A 19,553-nucleotide genomic window follows, 5' to 3' on the forward strand; every position below is an offset into this window, starting at 1 on the left:
GCTGAAGAACTTGGCTGTAAAATACAGGTGTCAGGTTATGCCACATCCCCTCCAGCTCTTTGAGAAACTCCAGATCCTGAAGAAAAACATCGACAGTTTCTTAGGGCTGGTGCCACACGAGCCAAGCTGGCAGCTGACAGTGTTTCTGAACCTTGCATAATTATTACAAAACCTAAATATTTTCCCATTATTACTAAAAATGGCAACAACAAAAAAAATCCCTATTCACACTTCAAGAGCCAGGTTTTCTTGCAAGGCTTCTTCTGGCTGGAACTGCCGTAGCACAGGGAACAAACACTCCCGAACACCACCATCAGCTCTGCTGCAAACATCCCAGTGGCCCCTTTCACCTTCAACCTTACGTTACCAATTAGGAAATCAACGTCACCAGTACTGCACTGATTTTGAGAATCTGACACTAGTTCACTGGGTGGAGAACAGAACAGCCATTTCACCCCGAGCTACTTAGCAGTGAATTCCAAGGAAACCCCTCTCCCTTCTCCCCAGGAGGTTTTGGGACCAGCGGGTGGGGAAGGCAGTTACATAACTGCTGCAGGAGGGAGAGAATGAATGTCACAACTTGCTAAAGCATGAACCCAGGAGCCTTGCGGATTCAGTCTCTACCATCCATCAAACATGATTAATTTTAATGTCACAACATTTTAATGTCAATTACTTTTAATGTCACTGCTTCTTATTTACTAGTGCAACCACATTTTAGAGCTTATAAGAGATTCCCCCAAAGAACTTTTAAGATCAAATAAATAAACCATCAAAAATAAATGGGACAAACAAGCAGCAGCCCTGGTGCCTCCCTGCTATTGCAAGGCTCTTGATGTGGTGAATCTGACTGTTTCAAAGGCTACGACAGTTGAGAAATAGAGCATCTGAGGCTTTCATGTTTAGGGCCAAATTACTGCTTAGTAAAAATTTGCTTTTACTCCTGTTTTTCTGACTATGTAGTTTGACTAATTGAAGATGTCTGTTAGACATGCAGCTTGATATTATTTACATTGGGTTAAGCCCTCAGACAAGGATAAATTTTGTTTAGATGCTGCATAGAGTATAGAACAAATACAGTCATGATTCTGGGTATCTTAAAACTTGTGTATAAAAGAAGAGACAGCACACAAGTTGAAACTGATAAAGAAACTTCTAGAAGAGGACTTGAGTATTAAAATCTTTAGGTTATCAAGTGGCTGGAGAAAAACTGGACAGCTGAAGATTTTTGTAAAGCACCAGGAATGTTAACTTATCAGATGTTGCACATTTAAAAGCCTGTACTTTGATTCAAATTCCTCTGGTTTTATATGCTCTTTGGCAGAGACTGAGAAGCTACAGACAGATGGGAAAAGAAACAGGACAGAACATATACAAAAAAGAGGGACAATCAAAGATACTCCGTACCTCTGTATGCACAGAACTCACTTGTTGCCTGCTACTCTACCAAGCAATTAAAGCACCCTCCTCTTGGTGCAGCATTCAAACAGCTGCTGTATATGCAGAAAGTAAATTGTTTTTAAAGCTTGACTCAGGCTGGAAAAAACTTGTGGGTATAAACAACAGGAAAAATTGATACATGAACCTCCGTTTGCAGTTCTATCAGTGTCTCTTTCCACGAAACAGCCCTACTTGCTTCATCCATAGGCAGCTTCAGTGGCACATTAAACTGTCTGGTAATTCCTCAGATCTTAGCTTCTGTGCTGCATTTGTCAAGGTTCAACTTCTAGCTACCAGCTCTTAAAGGCTCTTGCATTCTTGATTACAGAGCCCTCTGAGAACAGTTATCTAATAACATCAGGGGCTGCCCTGATCCTGGTCTCCACCTGGGAAGGGGAGGGTTAGCATGAACCAGCCCTGGCTGTCAGGTGATGTTAGGATCCAGGGCTCAGTTAGAACTGAGGATGGGATTTACATAGCTTGATTAGTTTAACTGTCTACATCTTTTCAGGGAATCAACCATAACACCCTGCCTCTTGATCTGGGCAAAGTGTCCATCACATCATCCCTGTGTCTGTTTACCTGGATACACTGGTGCTCATGAAAAGTACATTTACTATAAAAGGTAATCAGGTAAAACATGAGAGGTGCCAAGAGATGCCAGACAGCACATTCTGACAGAGCTTTGTGTCTGACAGCAAGCATAGCCCAGAGTCATCTCCCAGGCTTACAGTTCACATTCCTTCCTTGAGCTAAGCCCCACTTGGCTGCATTGCTTCAACAAGCTGGAAAGCAGCCTTGCGCCAGGGCTTTGCTGCAAGGACCTTTACCCTGACCCAGACTAAGCAAGACTCTCCAGGCACAAGCTCCTAAACAAAGCACCACATTCCAATGATTGATGCATTTCTTCTGTTGTGAACCAGAGAAGAGCATGGCTATGAGGCTGCAGGGACATCTGGAGGGCCAGCTCTTTACACAACCACCTGAGGCTACGTGCAACTCTCCACAAAGCCAAAGCTCAAATTCCTCAACAGGTACCCCAGCCTATTTTTGTTTCAACTCCTCTATTAATCTGAAAAATTATCCAGGCTGGCAAAGGCAGAAGACCCATTTTGCTCAGAAATACACATTAAGAAATGGAACATCCAGCTACCAGAAAATGGATTCGGTGTTTAACTTCTATCCAGGAAGACATTAGATATTTAGAAGGCTCAATCACAAGTTACATTAGATTTGTTTCTTCAAGTATATAAATACATAATTTTCATTAACCACCTAATATTCAGCACAAAGTTTCCCATCTAAGCATGTGGTTCCACATACTGTCAGTTACGCATTTTTTTCCATCTGATACTGGACCATTTTGGAGACAGTCATTTAGACAAACTGGTCCAGTAGTTCCCAGCTCCTTATTTCTGTGTTTGCGGTCAGGCAGGAGGGGGTCTGACTCACTGGCTGAATCTATGTAAGAGAAGTGAAACACCTCTTAGGGTTATTGCAGAATTTCCAAGGCATCTGTCAGTCTGATGCAATTGCCACAGCTCACAGACCTGAATCAAGGGCATGAGTAACTGTGGCAAACCTCTGGGCCACAGTAGGAAGTATGGCTAAGTGAGTACATTAGCCATTTGCTGACAATAGATATCAGGAAAAACCTGGCCAGGAAAGAGTCCCTTTTTTACCCTGTTCCTGTATTCTTTCCCTCAGACCAGCTCCTAATAATAACTGGAAACAAGATAACAGGCTAAGTGGGTATCCTAACCCTTATTGTACCTCTTATGCTGTAACACATGCTCATTAGGTGCTGGCATTCTGTCCAGGAGACAGTTTTAATGTGCGAATCCTGCACTGACAATTAACATGCTATTTCCTCTTCAGTTGCCATATCTGCAGTGACAGGGGATATACACCCCTCATATCCCAGTTTCAAGCCTGAGTTTACTTTCCTAGCCTCTGCCTCCTGTGTTTCTTCAGCACAGGAAGCTCAGCAAATGGAAAAGTTGCAACAGCTTCATAACACTGAAGATAGTTTATTATGTTTGCCTAGTGGAGAAGGGAAAAAAAAATCAAATGTCGCCATACTGTAGATAACAGCGGTTCATTGGACCCAGACCACACAAGTCTCTGCATCTGGCCCTCATTAACATCCAGAAACAAAAGCAAAGTATCTGCCTGCCAAGCAATGGGTCTTATTCAACATTTACACTGAATAAGCCAAATAAGAGGTGCCCACTTGCAGGGTCCTGATGGATCCTCAAGGATCATTCGGGATGATTCTAGGTACCAGCATGACTGGAGCAGGTATACCAGGGCATCCTAAGATTTACAGTCTGGTTTGTGGTGAGGCCAGTTTCCTTCATCAGCCAGCTGAAACTGCTGTTTGGGGGGGATGGTGCAAGGGGAAGGGCATTGTCATGGTTTTGCTTCAGAAATGTTTTATTCAGGCTGTTTATCCTCAAAAGAACATTTTCGTTTTAGATTAAATTATCTGGATTCTGTTTATTCTAAACACAGGAGACAGGACTCAAGCATTTCCTCTTTGAGGAAGTACAGCTGAGTGTATTTCCTACAAAATTTATAAAGAATTGAAGTAAGGACTTATATGGCTCCTGAAGAGTTCAAACTCTTCTTCCCTAAATGCTGGAAGAGCTGGCTCTGTCACAGCACAGTTACATCCCAGCAGCATGAAATACAAATGCAAACAGACAGCAGCTATAACCTCTTTAGAAAGGGAAGGCTGATAAAAACCATAATCAAACCATTTACCAATACTCCCCACTGTTTTGTCTGAAGACCATAAACCACACTGTATAAGACATTTCCCTTTTTACAGATGGGCAGACCAAGGCTCCGGAAGGACTTGTAAAAGCACCTACTGGGATTACAGTTGAGATGAGACAAGTTAATGCACAACAGATCTGAACCTTACCAGTGAAACATTACCATTCCAGTAGACTATTGAGTCACCACTGGAACTGGAAGCAAAACCAGATTCCTGTCTTCCCATCTCTTCTCCTTACAAACAATTCAGACTCTCTTGCTGTAAAGATACTTCCAAGTTCTATGTGCCATTTTCCATCCATTGTGCTTCTTATAAGAAGTCTGTCTCCACCTGAAGGATAAGGGAAGTGTCTTGCTCAGTCTTCCAGGAGACTTGAAAGCCAGATAATGAACAACGTGTAAGGCCAACCTGTCTCAACATCCATCAGGACTGATGCAAGTCTAATGTTCCAGTATCTTTAATCTCTCACAGCTGCCCAAGACATTTTCCCTGGCATCTACTCCAAGTGTTCATATATTATGTACTACTGAATCAGAGGGGGATGGAGAGAATACATGAACAGTGACTGCTATTTGAAATGTCTGCAGAAATAACATTTATCTGCTACATCAAATCCTCCCTCTCTGCACAGTATGAACATAACTGATGGTGGGTATTTTTAAAGCATGCATAATCATTACCTGCTCAATTACTGTTGTTATAATGCATGGTTGGCAGTAAGTGGTGTCCATTGTGGGGCTCCACTAGCTCCCAGTACTAAGGGAATTCTTCATGTTTTGTTTCTAATTCTGTATCATAATCAGGCCCTAATTTTATGCATATTGTCTCAGGATATTTTTCCTTTCTTTTACATTGTCAGTCTGCTTGCTACATCCTTGCTGAAGGGGATTCCTCACTTCAAGCCCTTCTCTTGGTAGGGCAGGATGGCCTCTCTTGGTTGAGGATTATAGGCTCTGACAGTGCTGACACAGAAAAATAAAACCCCAGAATGATTTAAAGCAATGAGAAGGGCTGTTCCCTCAAGATCAGGAATATACTACTGTCCTTTCCTCCTATAACTCAGACCCAGTCTTAACCTGGCTACTTCTAGATCTTATCCAGAGAGACCAAGTCACAGACCCTTGGACAGACCCCAGCCCATCATGCACTCTTCACTTGCTGATAAAACAATCAATTTTTAGTAACAAGGAGACAACACACTGTCTCCCCTCCACAAACTAAAGCATTTATGGCCAAATGTCACAATAGAAATGATACTAACGGGCTGAGTCAGTAAGGCATAAAGGGATAAAGGGACCCAGATATACTATTAGAGCAATTAGATCATACTGCCAGGCAGCTCCATCCTGAAAGGGTGCTAGAAGGTATATTTTCAAGAAAAAGAGCTCAGTTCCAGTCTACTCCATACAAATGCTTTAGAAAACCAGTATTTTTGGTTTTCAGTGGGTTTCTTCCCATTCTGCTTATAAAAGACCATCATAAAAAAATGACACAGCATTTACATCATCAGCAAAGATGGAAAAGCAGTGCCAATTTCTCCCTGAATTTCTCCTCCCTTGCAGGAACAGGAAATTAATTTCCTTTCCAAGGGATAAAGACATTCTGGTGCCAGACTCACTATACCAGGTGCATTCAGTGGAGAGAGATTTTCCACCCCCCTGCTATGATACTGCCAGAATCTGGAGATTTACAGCAAGTATCCCAGACCCCATCAAAGGCTTATGAAGCCCAAAACCACAAGATATGCATACAGAGTTAAAAGAGCCTCTGCATACTCAAAGCACATCTCACTGGAATGAGGGATGCCAGCAGCTACTGAAGTGTCTCTTTTTCTGGGTAGGTTAGGCTTTCCATACACGTGGTTGCAGGAAAGGAAATACTGAGAGAACAACCCTGAGGACAAGGACTAAAAGAAAAGCGATAGCCAGAAGCAAAGCATGCTGCACATGTGGTTTTGCACCACACGGTATGGGAGAGGCTGCCACTCTTCTCTGTAAGGAGGGAAGACTGGCAGGAGCAGCACAGGAAGGGGCAAGGTTCTTACAAAGTGCCCAGTATAGGTGTTTCAGCAGTAGTAAATCACTTACAGCAAACAGCTGGGGTTTTTATTGTTCACTTAATATATTTCTGAGCTGAGGCAGGGTGTGCCATACACCAGTTACCTTCTACAAAACTAAGCATGTGTGAATTACCAGCGCAGTGGTTTCTGGAAATAAATGGAACAGGGAACAGTCCACATCTTCAGTAACCCTCAAAGACTCACTAAAAAGGTTGAAACAAATGACAAAACACTAATATTGTCTAACTGGCTAGTTGAAAAAAATCCTTCTGCATGCATGAATAATCAACTCCTCTCCCCATCTTTTTTGCTTAAAGATGCTTCTAAGGTGAGGAGCACACAAGGAGAGAATGAATCTAAACAACATTTCCACTCCCTTTAAAAACCCAGTATACGAGTTGTTCTGGGACCTAATGGGTACGTACTCATTGCTGTCCCACAATGGAAGCAACATGCCCAGGGCATTACTAAATAGGAAAAAGATGCAAGCTCAAGTAATTAGAGGGAAAAAGTATTGTGCAATGCAAGATCATTAGCTCCAGAGCAGAGGAGCTCAGAGTTCTGAACTTTTCCTGTAGCAGGTCATATTGGGTCTGAATTACCTAACAGCTGCAGAATTGTCTCTTCCATTTACTCCAAGGGTAGCCTTGGGCTAAATGGAAGGAGATCTGACAGAGCCAGATAAATTGGGACCCATTTGCCACACTGAGTGGCACTGATGGGAAGACTCCTGAACTGCAACATTATCTTCACCCATTAAACTAGACCCTGATATGTCCTAACAGACTATCACTTTGGACTCCTGCAGCTCCATTTCTACAGTGATTTCAAAGCACTTTGCAGGTCATGAGGGAAAGGTTGCTGCATTTGTGAGAGCTCTTACACTTTGCAGAACAGCAGCTGAGGGACAAAGCAGTTGAAATCAGCATTTCAAAGGCACCCCCAAGACTTTCAATGCTTAAAGGATACCTGACAGCACATAGTTGGTGTGACCAAGCTCATGAGTCCCTTGACTTGCATCTTCAGAAGTACTGACCCTTTAGAACACTTCAAATGGAGACACTCAAAACTAACAGGCACTTAAAAATGGAGCCTGAATTAACAAATCATGGAGCCACCAGCCAAACCAAGAATGGAATTGAGACATCCTGAACACTGCTTTGACCAGAAAACACTTGAATTGCTTAAAATTCCCCTTTGGGAAAAAAATTTAAAAATCACAGCATTTGTCAGCACAAAAGCTATGCTTTGTCTGGTTGAAATTCCCTTTGTCTCCAAGCAAGAGCTTGAAACAATGGAAATGATGAGGGGTTTAGCCCACAGCACAGACCACATTAGAACAACAAGCTGTACCGTGGAAACATCCATCTAGATTGGACAGATTCAGTAAAACAGTTCCTTATGTGAAATGCTGAGACTCTTAGGGGATTAGCACCAAGCTCTCTGCAAATGCCACCTCAATCACATAGCCATGGGTGCCTGGAATGGAATCGACCACTCCAGGCATTGAAACAGAAAATGCCACAAAAGGATCAGAGCTGATGAGCAGGAATACTTGGAAGGTCTCAGAACAAGAATAACACCAAATTGTTCATCTGGAATTGAATTTCTGAACTTTACTGACAAAATCGATGTGGTCTGTTTTGTGCTCAAGTGGCAAATACCACCCAGTGTTTGCATGTTACAGCAGCGTCAGCTCTGCAAGAAGACACACTAGTCTCCCCTTATAGGAAAACCGATGAAGCTGGCACAGGCAGTGACATCCAACCCCAAGCAGACCAGAATAAACCCCCCACAATGAGGCACACTACCACCGCTTGAGGAACAACAGGGGATTGATGGGGATTTTAAGTAACCACCCGAACTTCACTGACAGCAAGACCACTGATATATAATTCTCATATCCAGAGGGTCCTGGATCCTCAGTCACCACATTTCGCTAAGCATACATTTGATGCTGCTTTCCAGATCTGCTAAGACCCAGCACGCACCTCCCATTGTAACTTACAATCACCTATTAGTACAACATAAAACATTCTCCTCAGTGTTTGCAGGGCCCTGATCTTAGCTGGGACCTTTAAAAACTACTATAAAACAAAGCAAGAAGTTGCTAATAATAACCCCTACAGTCAGTCCCAGCTTCACTCACAGCCCAGTGCAGCATCACTACAGAAACGGAAGGCTTCACTAAGCACGATCGAAAGCTTTGACACCATTTTAAGACTGTCTTTGCACTTCAGCAGTCTGAAGCAATGCTGCCAGAGACATCTGAAAATCAGGTAGTGCTCCAGCTTCCATTAGCAATCATGTCTTGCTTCATTTTTTGAAGGGCACAATAGCTCATAGGCTCATCACTGGATAAAACACTGCACCCAATTCTTCACTTCGTTTACCTAGAAGTCAGCCAAGTTCCCTCAGCAGGTGCTCATTTCCCATTTTGAGTGCACCAAGCTGTTTGCTTTCCATGAGTCCTTTTGCATGCTCATGTCTTACAAGACCCACAGAGCATTCACTGAAGCTGCATGTTGTTGCACCAAAATGCATCCTAGTGCCAGTTAACGCCTGGGGAAAATGAAGCAATTTCCTTACTATTACTCAACAAGGCAGGATCCACAGCAGGATTCCCAGCACCCCGCCAGACACTGGCCTCAAGTCTCACTTCAGCAGATTTGCTCTGGAATTACCCTACCGCAGCACAGTTCCAAATCTGGCTCTGTACCTTTTTTCTGCAGATGTTTGATAAATGGCCCTTTGTTCAGAGAAAAAAAAAAAAGCCCTGATGTTGGACAACATGGCTCCTTTTTCCCCTCTTGTCCCCGGAATTGTGATTGGAAATAATTGGAAGTGTCACTGGAAGTAATCAGAAGTGACAGTCCCTGGGCTATAAGGCTTTTGCTTCAAGTCTAACAATCCCCCCCGCAAGACAAAACCTAAATTTAAACAATGAAGTCATAAAGTGATTTGCCTTCAAGGTTGAAAACCCTACAATATTTTTTTTAAACAAAATAGAAGTGCCTGGCTCTGTTTTAGTTCAAGATTCAAGGCTTGCTGTGTTATATGAAAGAATTCCCCCTGCACGCAGAACACCACCCCACCATTGCCTGGCACTCTGCAGCCCTACCCTACAGAAAAAGGTTCATATCTATATTAAACATTTCTATGGCCTTTAAAATTTTATTAAGCCTTTAAGAAATAAAAAAAAAAAATAGCTTAATCAGCCTGAGCTATGAGACTCAGCCAGCACACATCTCAAATATTCCAAATACTGGAAAACTACCCAATTCTGATATTTTTGCTGAGGCACAAATTGGGGAAAGGAATGGAGCCACTGATTTTTTTTTTTCCCCACACTCCAGTTCTGGAAAGGCCTCTTACCATCCCAGTTTGTACTAAATACCATCTGGGCACATAGTGCAAGACAGTCTCTGCTCAGAAGAACATACAGACTAAACAGCCAAAGAGTAAAAGGCACAAGGTAGTGGAAAAAGAGCTCCAGAGGAACCAACATGACTTGCCAAGATCTGGAACAGAGCAGGGAACTGCATCCAGATTCCCAGCCCAGGCACTGACCAATCCCTAATGCTTTCCTGAGCTGTTGCTTTTTGTTTTACGTTCAGATGCTCCAGCAAAGCACACCATTTCCCTCCACAACACAGCCTTTGAGAGGCATTTCCACTGACAGTACAATATTGTTGAAGTTACTGTGCAACTGCTGCTAGTTAAAAGATTTCAAGGAGCAGTTCAATTTTGAGTGAATGCTGGGGCAGATGTTTTAAAACAGACAAATATTCCCCTTTATCAAAAGCTACAGGGAAGGACAGGGGACTCACACTTATTTAGTGTACCTGGCTTCCAAGTTTTGCTCTGCCAAGCAGCTCAGACACCTTAAATACAAGTGATTACTCTGCAGGTGTATGCTACCTAGAAAGATTAGATTTTCCTTCTTCGTATGCAGAACAAAGTAATTCAGAGACTAAACACACACAGCCCAGAATGTCCTTTCTGTGAGGGTTCTTCTGGTAACACAGCATCCACACCGTGAATGGAGTTTCTCAGCACATTGGTACTAAAAAGTCATTAATGCTTTATGAAGTATTTTATCACAAAATAAGTCAAACCTTCCCATTGCTTAGAAGTCACCCCTCCAGATGGCAGCTCAAGGACCTCAGCTGCATAAATTGTACATGATGGATTTAACTGTTGGTCAATGATCTGCCCATCACTACTTCTACCCACATTTGAGGACATACTGAAAGGAAAACAGCTAAGTCAGAGCTGCACAGGTTCTAGACGCGTAACATAACTACTACCTGGCCTTTAGGCAGTGTGCACCCATCCGTGCCTTTGCTTCCTCCTGTTAGATGAGCTTTATATACTTCTCTACCCAATACGCTCCTGCTAGACTAAATGAGATACCCACAGCTTTATACAGGAGTGACACTTCTCACAAAGCATGCTGCAGAAGTAGCAGCAGTGCAGTGTTATGGTAAACCAAATGCAGTCCAGCCATGGTCATCAGTTGCCCCTAACTGTGCATGCTCCATTTCAAAAGCCTGTTTCCAGGACAGCAGCCTCTCTTCTGCCAATGCATATTATAAACACAACAAAATTTTCACTGACCTTTTCCTACCAAAGGCAATTAAACTGCAGGCACTAAGTTGAACTTGGACCTTTTTACCTACTTGGTTGCAAACAACTCACATACATTAAGGCTTCATACTCATCTTCCAGCCACAAAAATGGATGTCAGCTACCCAGGAGAAGAGACAGACTGAAAACACACTGTAATGTGTATTGATTCTTGTAGGACAGCAATTCTGACATCATGAATCTGGGTCTGGCCCATTAAGAGAAATGCTGAGTTACAACATTTGCCTTTTTAATCTGACAAATGTGTTCCTATAGAAGACAAAGCAGATGAGGACAGGACTTGTGTCACAGCCACCACTTTTCATGCATCTCACAATTGCTCAGTCCTCCTTGCAACTTGTTGCAAAGAAAAGACAGAGCCACCTAATGAGTCACATGAAGAAACCAAGGTACCGAAAAAGTGTTTTGAGAAAAGCCTAGCAGCGCCTTGTGAGGCAGGACAGCACCCTGCCTCTTCACACTGCCCAGCTGCTTTTTCTAGTACTTGGACATGATCAGCTTTGATTCCAGGTTGCAAACCCACTTCTAGACCTCCCAGTCACTATTGCATACACCTTCTGTGTTCTGCCCAGGGAAAAGCACATTTTTAGACAAGGTTTGAATCCCTGGCTGGCAGACACAGGCGTTGTTATTCCCCTCAGCAATACTGAAGCACATTGAAGTCAGAAAAGGATCTAAGATGATGCAAGATAAAAATGCACCCTCTTCACTTCTGTTGACTTGACTTTCCATCACTTCACACATTTTCCATTGTTGTGCTTCCTGCACAGCCATTTCTGCATCCTCTGCTATCCTGTCATTTAAGTATCTATTCACAGACCTCAGTGACCTGACTTCACCCTTGGCTTTTTGCTGGGCTGCTTCTGTAAACCACCGATTTCTAAAAACAGATGAAAAAACAGCTTTGGGGGGAAAAAAACCCATTCATCTTTTAGTCTGGGCACCGCCAAGTTCCCACTGCACCCAAAGCAGCCTCTTTTGTAACACATTAGTGCAAGATATGCCCAATATCGTGTGCACGTGAGCCAAGATTTCTCTGCAAGCATATAAAATACATTACAGACAAACAAGCAATGGCTACTGCCCTGGCTAACACAGGACCAGTTCAGCTAGAAACCTAAGGTATAGTCTAAGGCTGTGGGGACTATTTCTTAAGAGAAAAGGCACAGACAGCAGCTTGCAGCACCCCACTCCATTGGTACTAGACACACACTTGCCATCATTTAGCATGGTGGAGCAAGCACACTTACACAAAAGATTTTTTTCAAATACAAGGCTTGGTCAGAAACTGTTTATATTTCTTTCAGGCAGTTCCTGAAAACTCAAATCAATCCCAGATTGCAAACGTGGTAAGTTCCCTATAAAGCTCCACATTTGCCTTGAGGAAAACAGGGGCATTTGTTGTGTTCCTGAGGATAAACATCAGGGTACCCCCAAGCCTGTTGTGCAATGACATTTCTGGGAAGCTTGTGCTGCTCTTACAAAAAACATCCTTCTGAAGTGGGCCAGAGTACCCCACAGAAACAGACCACTAATTCTACACCGAGGAGACAAAGTCCAGGATGGGCACACAGGCAAAACACCAATTGTTTTCCACAATTTGTGAAAAGTTGCCTCACCCCCAGCTCTATTTCTGTGAAATGAATTCATCTATTTCAACTCATCTTTGGCATGTTGCGTTTCCTCACTCTGGAAGGTTACCTTTTTTCTCCTTTTCTTTCTCATGGTAAAATGGAAAAAAACAAAGGATAAAAATAACACCCAAAACAAAGATTTTTTTTTAAGATGTGAAAAATCCAAACTATTTCATAAAAACAAAGCAGTACTAGAGAAAAATAGGCCATTTCTTGTCAAGGGTCTTGACAGACAATATTTGATGCAAACCATCCATGGCTTTAGAAGAATTTTAGTGCCTCACAAGGAGTGTTAACCCTGATATCCTGCCAGATAACAACTTGCTTAATTATGTCTAGCTCCTTTGAATTCTCCCTGGAGTGCCAAATGGATACACTGCTTTTCTTTGCTCCCTTTCCTTAGGTATTCCTAGAGTAGTGTTCTGTTAAGGAGCTCTTTGCCCTGACCTAGAACTAAATTCACACTACTGTAACAGGCTGAATCTTGCATAGAGTTGATGTTTTATTGACTGCTTTTGAAGTTTTCACAACAGAAATGAGCACTCAATTATCAGTTATATGAAGCTGTCCTTGGGAGAATACTCTTTCAAGCCAAATATACCAAGAAGTCACCTGCGTTCCTTCAGAATCCAATGACACAAAGAGAAGGTGAAACCCAAACAGCCAAATCACACCCAAAACCCTTTTTCACAGGTATTTTAAAGGATTTTTTTTTGTACCCCACTCCAGAGCCAAAGCTTTGTTTTTAAGTGCTGTAAAAACATGGGGCAAAAATCCTTGTCCCACCAAGCTTCTAAGTACACCATGAAACAAAAAGGCAAAGGCAAAAAGATAAGGAGCCATAACACAACTAGGAAAGAGCAAGTGTATTATATACTGTTAGGTACTGCTGAGAAATTTGGGAAATACCTGGAAAACCAGCTCAAATATCCATCAGCTTAATTTTCAGGTTGCTTAAAACATTCTCCCTTGCTTTTTACTAATTCCAGGCAGAAGCATTCAATTCAAATGTAAAATTTCACAGTAACCTCACTGGGAGCGGGAGTGCTTTTTTGAAAAAATTACATTGCAGTGGTTCTTGGCTCTGCTGGAGCATAGCATTGCACAGGTTTCAGGAGAAAGATCTCAAGGAGGTGTGATAGGGCACACTGCAAGTTGCCTGTGCTCTTAAAGCAAGAGAGAAGGCCAGCATCAGTCTACTAGAGCACAGCCTCAGGCTGACCTACCCCTGCTGAATGCTGCAGAGCTGCTTCCATATCATCACAGATTTTCAAGCTAGAAGTCTGGTGAATACATCGGCAAATGCATGCTGTCAGACCCAATCGCTCACTGGAAGGATCTGCACCATAACCTTTTTCCCAGTGCAGTGAGACAATCAGAGTCCTGGTGTTCAATGCAGCAACTGCCTGCCCCTGGGACAGAGCTGTAAGAGTCACTGACCTCAGAGCTTAGAGGGCAGAGCTCAGCTCCATCATTACAAAAGGTACTTTTGATATTGCAGCTGCACCCACTCCAGCAGCATCACCCCTGTATAACATACCGATTCCAACACGCTGAACACATCCTTGTCAGACAATAAACCAGACTACACGTGCATTGTGGTGAGCAACCCCTAACACTAAGGGAAAGGTTCACTGCAAATAGCAGGACACCAGAAATCTGCATGACTTATTTAGCTTGGCACATCTACTGCTTTGGATTTTTAACCCATTGGTTTCTGAAGGGCAGAGCACATACACTAGCCAACAAGTGAAGAAAAAGCCTGTAATACTGGTGTCAAAGCCAGGCATAGAAGCATCACCCATGGGAACATGTGATTGCAAGAAAACTGGCTCTTTACTTGAGTACTTCGCTCATCAAAAACATTCAAAATTGACTTGGAGGGGGTGAAAGAAGGCAAAGACAACTTCCAGCACCTGAAAACTTAAACCAATTCAGTAAAACATTTAAATGAAAGCATTTGCTAGTTTTTTTACTGGCTAGGGAATGCAACATCCTATCATGAAGTTTTTACACTCAGAAGTGAAAGATCAGATATTTCCCTCGTAATTTTCCATTTTGATTTTTAAGAGTACAGTATATTACCATCAGGAGTTTGAAACAATTTTGACCAGTTGTGGACTGAGCTGAAAATCAGATGTCACACACATGTAGGCACACACATCACCTCCCACTCCTCCCTGCTTCATTTACCTAGCCTTTACTAGGGAAGTAAGCATGGTCATGCTCTTGCCCACACTTCGGCAAGGTCTTTCATCTTGCCTTGTTTTAAAAGTCTCCTTAAAACTAATTGGCTTTTGTTTCCTGTCTCCTCACACAGCTGTTCACTCACCCCAGAGAGCTAAACAGTGTAAGACAAGGACTGTATGAGACATGCTGTTAGTATGTTGAGTAATGAAAACCCAAACCAGGCAACCTTCAAGTTCACTTGGCTTCTCTAAACCCTTTCTTCCCCACCAGTCTCTTGACTATCAGGAAGAAAAGCAAGCAATCACTGGCACTTGGATACCTTTCTACTGCAGAAAACCAGACACAAAGATAAAGCCTATTGTGTTTTATAGGTAAAAGCAGCACTCATCATGCCAAGGTAAGCTGTCATTACATTATAGCCAAAAACACCTTTCCTGTGGCAACAGTTCATTCCTTTTGCTCCAAGCCTTCAACATATGGGAATATATTTCCACAGAGCAGCTTTCCTGGCCATTTCTGCAGGGCTGACCCAGCCCAGACACCTTTGGCAGGACCCTCACTGTTCATCCTAATCTTGCCATCTCATCTCCTGGAGTCTTCTTTAGACACTATCTCCACTATATTGAGACACAAATGACCAAGGCAGATGTGCAGGGGGGCCAAACTGCTGCCTGCACTCCCCTGCAGATCCTACAGCATGTCCAAGCCCCTGCCACATTCCTACAGATAAAACCTTTGCTAGCAGCAATCCCTAGAGTAAAAGTCTTTTCTACAATGTATTCAGCAGCTCTACAAATGCTGCCTGTCTTTCAGATACCTAAAAATCTGGCTAGTCCTTGTTCCACACCTGTGAGACTTGAGGAACAGGGCTGTCCCCTGCAATGCTTCTTTATAGCTGTCCAAAACCTCTACCTGTGCCCAGCCACATCAGCCCATCACCTTGTGGGGCTCAGCTCTTCCCAGGGAATCAAAGACCAGCCCACTTTTCACACCCGTACCCAGGTTCCTGGGGAAAAGGACCCAGGAATCACAGCCTTTGCCCAGCCACTGCAGATTTCAAAGCTGTCTGCCTGTCAGCACGATGTGGTGGGCAGAATGGAGACAGCAGCTCACTCATCACATTAGGGTGCCTGTGGAAATGCAGAAACCCAGGCTGCTTCTGAGTCAGTCTTGTAGGCAGCCCCCCCTCAAAGTCCTCAGGGCTGCAAACTCTTTTCTCCATCGGCTGTGGCTTTAACAAACAGCTCTCTTCAGCCCTTCTGCCTTTACTCTCCCCTTCCTTTAACATCTCCTTTGCTGTTCTCCACTCCTCTCCTATTCAACAGTCAACCTCTACCTCTTTTCTTTCACTAGCCCTCTTTCTTCCCATTTCTTGCCTTCCTCCTTTATCTCCCTTCTCCTATCCTTTCCCCCCCAACTCCTCCCTCTCACACTTCAACACATCTGTTTCTAATCTTAGGCATCAATTTGGAAACAATAACCCCTTTTTATTTTAAAATCTGAATGTTAAATAGCCAAGCAAATCAAAACACAGTTAAACAAATTTGACACTCTGCCTGAAACAAAGACATTTTGTTCACCTTGTTTCGCCAGAGGTTCAAGCCCCTCACTAGTTCATGGCTCTAAAAGCGCTGCCCTCTTTAAACAAGAAACATACATTCTCAAAGGAGTCTGTTTAACCACCACTTCTAAAAAATGAATCCAGACATTAAAAGATCTCTGGCTATCAACCTGCTAATAAATAAAGCAACAAGAAAAGCATCAGAACCCAAACAACACTGAAACTAGAGTTTTCCATAAAAGTTTTTTCTTTACAGATCCCTTTCTCTAGCTCACCAGAAATGAATCTCAGCCATGCAGAGAGAGCATGGGGAAGTTTGATTAAAAACGCTTAACAGAACCAAAAAGCAAACCTACCTAAAAAGAGAATTGAAAGTGCAGACATTCCGTCTCCAAGCAAGAGGGACTTTTCCTCCCTTTTTCTTCCTTTCTCCCAGGAACAGCAGGCAGACCTGCACAGGATTCAAAGGAACGCCTCTGGAATGCACTGAGTGTAATTGCATCCATGTGCCAGAAAAATAACCAACTTCACTCTTTCTTCCCTTCTGCTATTCATCTCCTTGTCCATATTCCATCCAGATTCTGTGAGAGCTTTTAAATCTCCGCAGCTGGTAATTCAGGCCCCTGAGTTTCTGGAAAAGAAGAGACAGAAACAGCGCAGCAAGGAGTTCACATCTACGGCAGCATAGAACAATTTTGCTTGTCTGAAAAGGAGAGAAGCAGGGGAAAACACTGTGCTCAATGTTCACCACATGGCTGCCTCCCAGAAGAGCCCCTCCCTACCATCAGCTGGGATTAATAGTGAAGACCAGTCATGTGGGTGAGGTAGAGCTAATTTCTAGCAGTACCATATTTATATATTTACCTTTGGAGGAAAACCAAGAGGATTTCTCTAGTGTCAAAACAGTTAAGTTTGGAGGCAGTAAAAATCCAGCATGAAAAAAAAAATATCAGATTCATCACTCAAGAGCTAGAGAAAGACTCTTGGAAAAAAGCACACACACTCTTTAGAATGATAAACACACTCACATGTATACATTATCTTTATTCTCTTTTGTAGCTAGCAAATTGCAGAATTAAAGCTTTTAGTCTTGCTGGAAGACTTTCTCCATTTGCTTCATAGTTTTCCCCTTGAGTTTCTAGGAGAAAAAAATTCCTAAAAATTGATTTAATTATGCATTTTATCCGTGCTTCACTGACAAGAGGAAAAGCCAAATGAAGCAGAAATTGGCTGTCTACATTTAGTGACTGCTGTGGGATGGAACTTATAACTCATTTCCAAAGGCCATTTTAAGCCAGCCCAAGAGACCTTTACAGCCCATCTTCAGACTCACACTATCGCAGTTAGCAAGTGCATAAATTTTAAAAACTAGCTCAGATGCTCCACTCCTTCTCTGCCGTAACAACTGTGAGGACAAAGCCTCATACACAAACAAAAGTAGCATTGGCTCCTCCTCTCCAATAGAGAGTAACACCAAGAAAATGTTTCAAACAGCACATTTGACTAACACAGGCTGATGATAAAAAGCAATTGCTATCGGGTGAACAGAACAGTTCCTCCAGAGCAGCTCTATCGATCCCATCTACCCATAGCATAAGAGATGATCCCTTCAGAACTTTCCCCACACACTTGACCAACCAGGCTGCTGGTTTTCAAACAGCTGAGTGGATCTGAGAGAACACCATTGATTTTCAGTGCAGGACATAAATCAATGGAGAAAAGTACATTGAATCCCTTCCCCCGCTCTCCAGAAGCCAAGCAGCACTGAGCTTGTCTCTCTGCATTACGAGTCTGACAGAAGATGTCCCAAGCTATGCTGCAAATACCCAGCACGCGGCTTTGCTTTAATAGAATCAATGCATCAGAAACCAAGGCAGAGAGAAGTGTTGTCACCCTGCACTTGCTTCCCAGCCTCCGCTGAAATCCACAGAGCTGGGATGTGTCAGGGATGCGCACAGGGGAGGAGGGGGACCTGGAGAATGAGAGGGGAGGCCATGCATGCAACATCTCTTCATCACCTTGGACAAGCCATTCCACAACCTGTTCTCAGGTTACGTTCAGCCCTTTCAGGAAGCTCCTCCAGAGCTATTTATGCTGTGGGGATTCTCCCTCTGGTGTCCATGCCTGTTACAGCAAGGGCATCTCGCTCGTTTGCATAGCAACTCCAGCAACAGGCTGCTGAGGGCTGGTGTAAGTACACAGAGGGACACACATGCCACCCGCACCAGCACATCCTCTTAGGACCTTTGTTTGTGTTTGCAGGAACAGGTCCTATCTGCAGCACTTTTTTTCCTCAAAAAAAATCTTCTGATAGGCATGGGGATGCTTTCAGTCATTACTATACAACGCTAGCACAGCATGGGAGACAGGTATCTGACACTTCTCAGAAAAAAGAGTGAAACTGATGCTTGTTATCATAAGCATTAAGGAAAAGGGTTTCATTAAAAGCTTTCACAGACTGAGTGAAATTTTCAGGGTTCCTGTACTGCTGCTGACAGGCCCCGACTTTTAAGTCTGGGGTAGGTTCACATTAAAATAGCTGCATACAAACATCTGTAGAAATCCTCATGGGCTGCAGACCAGCTTTCTTGTGGTCTTCTCTGGTGCTGTCTCAGTTCCAGCCCCTTTCATATTTGCATAAGCAACCCCTCCCAGGAAAATATGCTCTTTTAAGTCTGTATGCCCCAAGAGCCTGGCCAGCACTTATTATCTTGTTCCTGCACCTCAACTCATAGAAGCCTATAGAAGGGACCCTGTCTCTAAATCCTGCTTTTGTTTTCAGCATCAGGTTATTACTTTCACCTTGCTCCTCCTGCTCCAGGGAAACCACTCCTTGAGATGTAGCTGCCCTGCATTGCTGCAGAGCTGTACCCTGTCTTCTCTACACTAAATGGTGTTGTGTACAGCCAGCAACAGCAGCTCTAGCACCCCCATCACCCAAAATGTATGCAAAAACCGTATTTTCTTCAGAAATGTTATTATGTAGCATAACAGAGACTATTGCAACTCAGCTAGCCTCTTGTGTTGATTCTTCATTAAGCCTATTCTCTGAGATTCCCAATACAAACTTACCTCATGCAGTTTAAATTATTTAAGAAAGTTTTTTATACAGCCAGTAGAAGAACAGGGTTCATCCCCCTGAGAGCCAGAGGAGCACTTTGAATCTCTTGAGCAAAACCATGTTCTGTTCAGCTTTTGGCTTTACAACTGAAAAAAAGCAAAAAAAACCCACTGCTC

At 43.1% G+C, this 19,553-nt stretch overlaps 1 protein-coding gene across 1 annotated transcript in view; it reads right to left on the reverse strand.

The window, feature by feature from the left end:
* The window catches only part of CLMP (CXADR-like membrane protein), a gene marked incomplete at its 3' end in the record, with an annotated part of 33,687 nt that extends 16,631 nt beyond the window's left edge, over window positions 1–17,056 (reverse strand). Inside the window, 2 exon segments of the mRNA XM_010081262.1 lie at window positions 16,673–16,710; window positions 16,712–17,056. Of these exon segments, the coding sequence (XP_010079564.1) occupies window positions 16,673–16,710; window positions 16,712–16,818 (145 nt within the window).
* Between the last annotated feature and the right edge of the window lie 2,497 nt (window positions 17,057–19,553).

Source organism: Pterocles gutturalis, unplaced genomic scaffold (assembly GCF_000699245.1).
Source record: "Pterocles gutturalis isolate BGI_N339 unplaced genomic scaffold, ASM69924v1 scaffold19166, whole genome shotgun sequence".
Classification (NCBI taxonomy): domain Eukaryota; kingdom Metazoa; phylum Chordata; class Aves; order Pterocliformes; family Pteroclidae; genus Pterocles; species Pterocles gutturalis.